Source organism: Chenopodium quinoa, unplaced genomic scaffold (genome assembly GCF_001683475.1).
Source record: "Chenopodium quinoa cultivar QQ74 unplaced genomic scaffold, ASM168347v1, whole genome shotgun sequence".
Lineage (NCBI taxonomy): Eukaryota > Viridiplantae > Streptophyta > Magnoliopsida > Caryophyllales > Amaranthaceae > Chenopodium > Chenopodium quinoa.
In genome coordinates this window covers 1,182,105-1,191,099 of record NW_018743405.1, presented here as the reverse complement: position 1 = coordinate 1,191,099, position 8,995 = coordinate 1,182,105, and the positions used below count along the sequence as shown (strand labels likewise).

The 8,995-nt window shown below is 45.9% G+C and overlaps 1 protein-coding gene across 1 annotated transcript; it reads right to left on the bottom strand.

Annotated features, from left to right (window-relative positions):
* Positions 1 to 7,600: 7,600 nt before the first annotated feature.
* On the bottom strand, positions 7,601 to 8,659 carry LOC110739019. Its single transcript, XM_021919473.1, has one exon. The coding sequence runs from the start codon at positions 8,657 to 8,659 to the stop codon at positions 7,601 to 7,603; it is 1,059 nt and encodes a 352-aa protein (XP_021775165.1).
* Between the last annotated feature and the right edge of the window lie 336 nt (positions 8,660 to 8,995).

The window sequence follows — 8,995 nt, the reverse complement described above, 5'->3', positions numbered from 1 at the left end:
TCATTTGAGGTCAAATTTGGATTTATTTAATCAATACAACACTAATATTGACAGGATGCCGAGAACGAAACACACCAGTTACCAACGTGAGGTTGGTGAAAGCAGTAAACCTTCCGTTGATGAAGAAATGGCTGACCTTGGGCCTGAAGCTTCGGATATCCGAGAAGAAGATATCCGGTCAGTCGAAGATAGCCTAGAACGGCAAGAAAGCGGGGGTGAAAGCATCGGTAACGAAGACGATGCAGATGGGTCTGAAGAGGTTGGGGAGGGGGAAGATAATGAGGGTAAAACAGCGAGACCGACGAAGAAATTGCTGCAGATTTCAACCTTGCTGCTCAGATTGCAGAAGAGGAACGTCTCGATGAGGAATACGACTCAGATCAAGATGATCCAAAGTATCTAGAACCTCAAGAAATTCCCGGCAGCTATGAAATAACTGAGTCAACTGTGGATCCGGTGTGGTTGCAGACAGCCACCGAAAAAGATTATTGCCAACATGGCAAACGCTTCTACCGTCTCCCTGACGGTTACGAACTAAGATTACCAAGTAATGGTCAGACGGCTTTGGACTGTCCTGCCGGTCACATTGTTGAGTATGCAAAACATTTAGAGTTTGGTTTACGGTTTCCACTCCACCATTACATCGAAAAAATATTCAGGGCTTGGAATGTTTCAATTGCACAGTTAACGCCTCCGACCATCCGAAATATTGTGTCTCTTGTCTGGGTTATGATATTTATGGACTTTCCCCTTACCCTGAACTTATTTCGGAGATTACATTGGATAAAAAGAGATAGTCAGTCACCCGGATGGTGGTCCCTTTTTACCGCTCCCGGTAAATGCATAGTGTGGCCGAAATTGACCAGTTGCAAGAACTGGAAGAATGAATTTTATTTTATGAGTGTGCCTGACGATTTTACCGTCCGTAGGACATTTCATCATCCACACAGCATGTTCGAGACCATACGGTCGAGAGCGTTAGGACCGATGGAGAAAAAAGCTTTTAAATGGTTTACTTGTACATATGTTAGAGCCGGTAAGAATAATAAAGCCGTTCCGGGGGTGTGGTTGCCCCATTGTAATTATATACTGGGCAACGCCCCTCTTTCTCATGTCGTCCTCTGTCATACCGATGCTTTTGGTATGGATGCATTTATAAATTATATACATTTTCTTATACTCGTGATTTGGAATTAATTTATGTGTTTTTCCTGCTTATTCTCGTACTTGCCTGTGTGTACTTACTTACACTTGTTGTTACGCCTAAGCTTACCTTTATCATATCAGTTTATTGACGTGTATTATCGGCTTGTCCTCCGCCAGGTATTGACAAGCTTGACTTTAGCCGACTAGGGCTGCATTCTGACGGGAGGGTGAAGCAACAGTGCCCGGATCGGCCAAAGAAGTCATACGACACCCTGCCCTCTTTTGCTACCAGAGCGTCGAAAACAAAAAGAACTAAACAACAAGATATGGCTCCTACCGAACGCACTACCAAGCCCCGCACCCTTGCTGTGAAAAGAGGTGGTGGGAATGCGTCTAAAAGGACTTCCGAGTCCTCTGACCGAGAGCCTCAGAAAAAGCAGAAAAAACATGACGGCGATACAGTCCCTCTTCGTCCGGAGGTACAGGAGTCTTGGCCGAAGGAGTTGTCAACCTGGAGGACGAGACCGAATCCCAACCTGCAAAGAAGTTGACGGTCACCTTGAGAGATCCAAAAGGTCTCGGGGTCAGCAACGAGGTCAGAACCGGCCAGATGGCCAGCCTTGAAAAGCCTCCAAGCAAGGAGACAACAATCATGTCGGGGCACCCTGGCGGTCTTGGCCAGAATGCTTTCGTCCCGGCCGGCGTCAGCGACTTTATCGAGATTCCTCATGTCAAAATCCCGATGGACGTCGCCGACGAGTTGTCTGTGCCCTCTGGTGTTGCCGGCGACCCATGGAACCCCCGGATCAACGTCAACCGCGGAGAGTCTGTTCTCTGTGACGACCCTGCGACTGGCGGGAGCATGGGGTGGAGAGTACTCAAGGATTTGGCAACGCCAGCCGACAGGCCTGTCAATCGCGTTGCTACTCCCTGCGGTCAGCTGATGAACAACATGCTCCGGGTAAGATAGCATTTTTATATATTTTATTATTATATATATATATATATTTTTTATTTATTATTATTATTTTAACGGAAATTTCTTTTATCGTTAACTAGACCGTCAACTCCGCTGTCGAAGTGGTACACATGTACCAGCATTATCAGCGCGCCGCCGATAACGCTGAGACCAAGCTGAAAAAGGCTGACGACGCTTGTAAGGTCGTCATCAAAGAGCGCGATAAAGTTAAAATTGATCTGAAGACCTTGCAAAAGCAAGTGTCGGAGCTAAACAAGAAGCTGATGGACCAGGAGCTGTTAAAAAAGAAGGTAGCCAGCCTTGAGCAGAGTCTGAAGGACGAGAGGGAGGCTAAGGCAAAGCTGGTCAGCCAGGTTAAGGAAATGGAGCGTGACAAGCCGGGAATCAGGCGCCGAGACGTTAACCGGTTCCTGCAAACCGACCTTTACGCCATTTGTTGGTTGACCGGTATACTGTCGGTTGGGTCTCTGCGCATCGTTGTGTGTGCAAAGCGGAGGGGTGGGATTCGACGAAATAGAAAGCCGTCGAGAGGGCTTTTAACAAAGAGATGAACCACTCTCCTACCAGCTATGAGAGTGAGTACTTTGACGAGCTCCCCCCGCATGTTGTGATAACCAATTTAGACCCGCGCGAATTGCCGGAAGTGGAGTTTGACGACGCCCTTATCCGTAGCCCTATTGCCACTCATGCTGGTAAAGATGGGTCTGTTGGTTCCTCCAACAAAGAAGCTGAGAAAGAGCCTCTTAAAGCGGCTGAATCAACAAAGGAGGTCGGCAAAAATTAATCAGGAGGGCAGTCATCTCTGGGCTATTATTTTTATACTTGTTTGTATCCGTTTCTATGTATCACACAATTACTTCCGTCTCTTTTAACGTTTAAATACTTTATTTTGCGTTTGTCTGTATTTAACGCAATTATTCTTAATCAGTTAGTCCATTTACTTCCTTACCATAATCCTTACTGTCATGCGAATTTTGTTTATGCTATGGCCGTTACTTACCTTTTAACTAATATTTAATGATTGCTTTCCTTGAATCGTGTTTTAGTTATTCCTTGATTTTTAACACGAATGTACGTTTTTCGGCGTTTCAAAATTACATTTCTCGGTATATTTTTTTTTGCGAATAAAATTACACTTTGTTATTGGTGTTTTCAAGATACACCCGACCCATAATTAACAAAATTTTGGAAAATCAAAGAATGCATTCAACTTTGTTATCGGTGTTTTCAAGATACACCTTACCAATAATACTCCCCGAGTTTTTCGGCAGAATTTATTCGTAAACAAATTCTGGGAAAACTCTGTAATGCTTGTGTTGAACATCGGATATGAAACATACCGAGATAAAGTATCCAACCTTTGTCAGGCTGAGCAAAGGCAGTGGATCAGACCGCACTTTCAACTCCCCTTGAGGTCCATTATTATCTTATTTTATTATTCTTCCCTCACTTGAACGACCAAGTCAGCTAGCTAGGCTGTGATCAGATCGTATCGAAAGTAGGTAATGCGATTATATTTTATAAGTGTTGAAATAGGTTACAATACTAATAAATGCCGAGAACATACGTATGACAACATGTCATCAAAATTTAACTACGTAAAATAGGACACATTTACATTTCACATGAAATATTTCTTTAATACACTAGCGTTCCAAACATTCTTCAGGGGTACACCTTCAAGGGTCATTAGCCGATAAGACCCTTGCCGAAGTGTTTCATATATATGGTAAGGCCCCTCCCAGGTTGCAGTAAATTTACCTTCTGCGTTCCCTTTGCCGGTTGCCGCCGTTCTACGTAGAACTAGATCACCATCTTCCATGGATCGATAGTTGACACGCCGGTTATAAGCATGGCTCATTCGGTTTTTGTATGCCGCAGATTTTATGGCAGCCGTCAATCTTGCTTCCGGTAGAAAATCCAATTGCTGTCGGAGCAACAAATCATTTTGACTTTCGCAGAAGTGTTGTACCCGAAAAGAAGGTAATCCCACTTCCGCCGGAACCACTGCCTCTGAGCCGAAAGCGAAGTTGAAAGGAGATTCCCCCGTAGTTTCTCTTGTTGTCGTACGGTTCGCCCACAAAATCTCGGGTATCAGATCTGCCCACAAGCCTTTAGCGTCTTCTACTTTTTTCTTAACTACCCCTAGTATCTGCTTGTTAGCGTCCTCAGCTTGACCATTTGACTGCGGGTGACATACTGCCGCATACGCAAACTTCACTTTGTATATGCTTAGAAAGTTCTTTACCGGGCTACAGTCAAATTGTGATCCGTGATCAAACACCATTGCTGTCGGCAATCCGAACCGCATAAAAATGCTTTTCCAGATAAACTTTTTTACCTCATTTGCTGTAATCTTTGCTACCGGTTCTGCTTCTATCCATTTGGTGAAGTAGTCTATCCCTACAATCAAAAACTTACGGCCACCTGTTGTTGATGTAAACGACCCTATAATGTCCATTTCCCACTGAGCAAACGGGATTGGGTTAAGAATAGGTGATAAATCATTGGGTGGTTGATTAATTACCGGCCCGTACTTCTGGCATCTATCACATTTTTTGGCGTATTCCATGGTATCTGCGTTCATTGTTGGCCAATAGTAGCCTCGTTTCATTGCTTCCAAGGACATTGACCGACCCCCCGCATGATTACCGCAATCACCCTCGTGTATTTCTTCTATCAGTCTTGCCGACTCATAAGCCGTTATACACCTTCGCAGCGGTAACAAAAACCCCCTCTTATACAACAAACCTCGAAACATGATAAACCAGACACTGTCTTTCTGGACCTTTCTTGCCTCCATCTTGTCGACAGGAAGGACATTATGTACCTTGTAAGCCAAGATATCATCATACCATTCTCGTCCCGCAGTTGTACAACATACGTCCTTAGGAGGTTGTTCATCAATACTTCTTTCTTTCAAAATCTCTACCATAACCGTCCTTTCTAAGTCATTGAAGCTTGAACTTGCGAGTTTAGCCAAGGCGTCTGCCTGTGTGTTCATTGCTCGAGGAACCAACTTTATTTCGAAATACTCCAAACCAGACGCAACACTCTTGAGTTTTTCCAAATATGCCGTCATGCTTGGCTCTCGAGTCTCGTAAGTTCCATTGAACTTATTTGCTACTAATTGCGAGTCAGTTGTCATCTCAATACGCCTTGCATCCGCAGATATGCACAACTGTATTCCTGCCAGCGCTGCTTCATATTCGGCCTCATTATTCGATGCTTCGAACTTGAACTTAACGCATACTCGAATACATCTCCCTGGGGAGAGATCATAATTACTCCAGCTCCTGAGCCGGTTGAAGCAGAAGAGCCGTCAACGGATACCTTCCATGTGCCGATAGCATCCTCTTCTTCATAATAGGACGTTTCCACAATGAAGTCAGACAAAGCCTGGGCTTTAATTGATACTCTTGGTTTATACGCAATAACATACTCGGACAGTTCAATAGCCCATTTAAGCAGTCGGCCAGATGTTTCCATCTTCTGCAAAGATTTCTCTAACGGCGGATTCGTTAAGATATCAATTGCATGTGCATCAAAATAAGGGCGCAACTTTCGTGCGGCCACAACTACTGCGTACGCGATCTTTTCTACTAACGGGTACCTTCTCTCAGCAGCATTTAAGACGTGGCTCACGAAATAAATTGGCAGTTGTGTTTTTTGCCGCTCTACCAGGAGCACCGCCGCTACCGTCTTTGCCGACGCGGAGATATAAAGTTGTAATATTTCTCCTTGTTCTGGCCTTGCAACGGTGGGTATGGACTTCAAGTGATTTTTCACAGCCTAAAACGCCTTGGATTGGTCCTTCCCCCATTCAAACAGCTTATTTTGACGCAAGATCACAAAGAACGGTAAGGCCTTATCAGCTGACTTGCTGATGAATCTCGTTAACGCGGTCATTCGACCAGTGAGCCTCTGTATGTCTTTTATGCACTTTGGTTCTGGTAAACTAAGAATCGCCTCAATCTTATCGGGGTTGGCGTCTATCCCCCTTTCGCTCACCATGAAACCGAGAAACTTTCCTGACCGCACGCCGAACACGCACTTCTCTGGGTTTAACTTCATCCGGTAACGCCGAAGTGTCTCGAAAGTTTCTCTCAAATCCGCGACGTGGTCTGTAGCCAAACGGCTTTTCACAATTGAATCATCCACATATACCTCTACATTTCTTCCTTTCTGGTTCGCAAATACCTTGTCGACCAGCTTCTGGTACGTAGCCCCTGCATTTCTCAATCCAAACGGCATAGCCTTGTAGCAGAAAACTCCGGAGTCGGTAATGAATGCCGCCTTGGTTCGATCCGGCTCATATAAGCTGACCTGATGATATCCGGAGAAAGCGTCCATGAAGCTCAATAGCGCGTGACCGGAGGTTGAATCTACCAATCTATCTATCCTCGGCAAGGGATATCAATCTTTCGGGCAAGCTCTGTTCAAGTCTGTAAAGTCCACGCACATTCTCCATTTCCCTGACGGCTTCCTCACCATAACCACATTTGCTAACCATTCGGGGTATGTGCAAGGTTCGATAAACCCTGCCGCTAGCAACTTATTCACCTCTGACCGAATAGCCTCCATTTTCTCTGTTGAGAAGTTCCTCTTCTTCTGTCGAACAGGTCTTGCCCTCCTGTCGACATTTAGCTTATGTACTATGACGCCGGGATGTATCCCAGGCATCTCGTCTGCCGAGAAAGCGAACACGTCAGCACTTTCTCGCAACAATTCTACCAAATGGCAGCGCGTGTCGACATCCATATCGGATCCGACACGCACTACCCTACCAGGAACTCCAGGCTGTAATTCGATCTCTACAGTTTCGCCTCCTGGGGAAGGACGTGGCGCAGTCACCGGCCGGGTATCATGTGTAGAGGGAATTCGTTCTCGCTTGGCGGGTGTCTGTTCGCAAGTTGGCTGTCGGCCTGGCTGCTTGAGTGCCGATACATAACACTCTCTTGCCATAGTTTGACTACCCCGTACGCGTTCTGTCGTTCCCGCGTTGGATACATACACCATCGTCAAGTGGTACGTTGAGACCACAGCTTGCATGTCATGAATTAGAGGCCTGCCGACAATGGCGTTGTAAGCGGATGGCACATCAATCACCAAAAACTCCGCCATAACGTCTCTTACTGCCGGACCCTCTCCCATTCAAACCTGAAGAACAATACTACCTTCAGGTCTTACCGTCGACCCGTTGAAACCTATCACGGGATAGGACACTGGCGTCAAGTATTTTCGGCCAATCCTCATGGCATCAAAAGCCCTAGCAAACAGGATATTTGCGGAACTTCCGCCGTCAACGAGTGCCCGCTTGATATCTGCTCCATTTGCCGGCAATATCAGCACCAACGGATCATCATGAGGGTAAATTACTCCCTTAGCATCCTCTTCCGAAAAAGATATCGAAAGCATGGAAGAAGGCTGAGGTCGTTCCTCTACGCTCAAAGCGTTCACTAGGTGCCGGTATTCTTACAAACTCTTCTTTGCCCCGCTTACGGAACCTCCATATACCGGCCCTCCCGTAATAACGTCGATTGTTATTTTACGCCCTGTCGGATTACCTCCCTGTCTAGATGTTTTCGCATGATTCTGTCTGTAAATATCATCTTGCATTGATGGATCTTCCTGCTTTCGGTATTCGATTTGTCTAGGCTGTGAATTTTGTTGTCGGCTAGGGCCTGCCTGGGTACGATACTGGGATAATCGCCCTTTCCTTATGAGATCTTCAATGTTCTCTTTTAACTGAACACGTTCTTCGGTGTAATGACCAACGTATCTATGAAACATGCAATATTTTTTCACGTCTCGGCCCTTCGTTATCATCGGTGTCGGTCGACTCCAATCCTCTCTATTCTGGTTTATTGAATATATTGCCGCTCTCGGGGTGTTTGACTGCGTATAACTACTATAACGACCCAATCCCCGTGTCGGCCTTCCGGATCTCTGCTGGCCTTGCGGTAGCACCCTGTTTATCCCACCCATCTGAGAATTCGAGCTATTATCATTTTGCCTTTTAGAGGGCTCTGTCGACGATATCTGACGGCTCGTTTTCAGCAGCTCCTCACTCTTTATGTATTCATGAGCTTTGGCAAATTCTACCCCAAAGTTTGGGAAAGACTTCCGCGACATATATTTTTTGAAGTCGTTGTCATCCAGCCCATTCATCAGTGCCATCACGGCAATTTCTTGCTGCAATTTTGGTATAGTGTTAGCCTCGTTGTTGAAGCGTCTAATGAAATCCCTGAGCGACTCATCCTTTCGTTGCCGAATAGCCATGAGCTCGCCAGATGTCCTTTGTCTCGCACTATTACTTATGTACTGACCCGTGAACAACTCCACCAGGGTCTCAAAGCAGTCAATTGACCCCAGCTCTAAATTGGAGAACCAATCCGAAGCTGAGCCGATAAGAGTCGTAGGGAAAACTTTACACCACATAGCATCGGTGTCGGTATATAGCAACATGTGACTTTCAAACGCAGCCACATACCGCGTTGGGTCCCCCTTACAGTCATACGTACAGGACGGCATTTTTATTTTCTCCATTTGTTGGTCAAGTACCTCTTGTGTGAATGGAGATATTCTGGGCCTGATGATCGCCCTGACTGCCCGCCTTTCCAAGCCACTAGAGACCTCGTGCCGGTAAGAACCTGAATCCCCTACCTGAGCGCGTTGTGTGAGTTGGCGCTTAATCGGTATGGTTTCTCGGCCCCGGTTTCTTGACGGTTGTTGTTGTCCCACCTGATTGAACTAACTCTCCAAGTTCACTATCAGCGGCTTTGTCGATACCTCATCCCGCATTCCCTCTGCCGCTAACTCGGCTTCCTTTATTTTCTTAGACATAGCCCGCATGACCTTGGCCGTTAT

Coding starts and splice junctions, on each gene's coding strand:
- LOC110739019 (XM_021919473.1), bottom strand. CDS start 8,659: ATGCCGTCCTGTACGTATGACTGTAAGGGGGACCCAACGCGGTATGTG.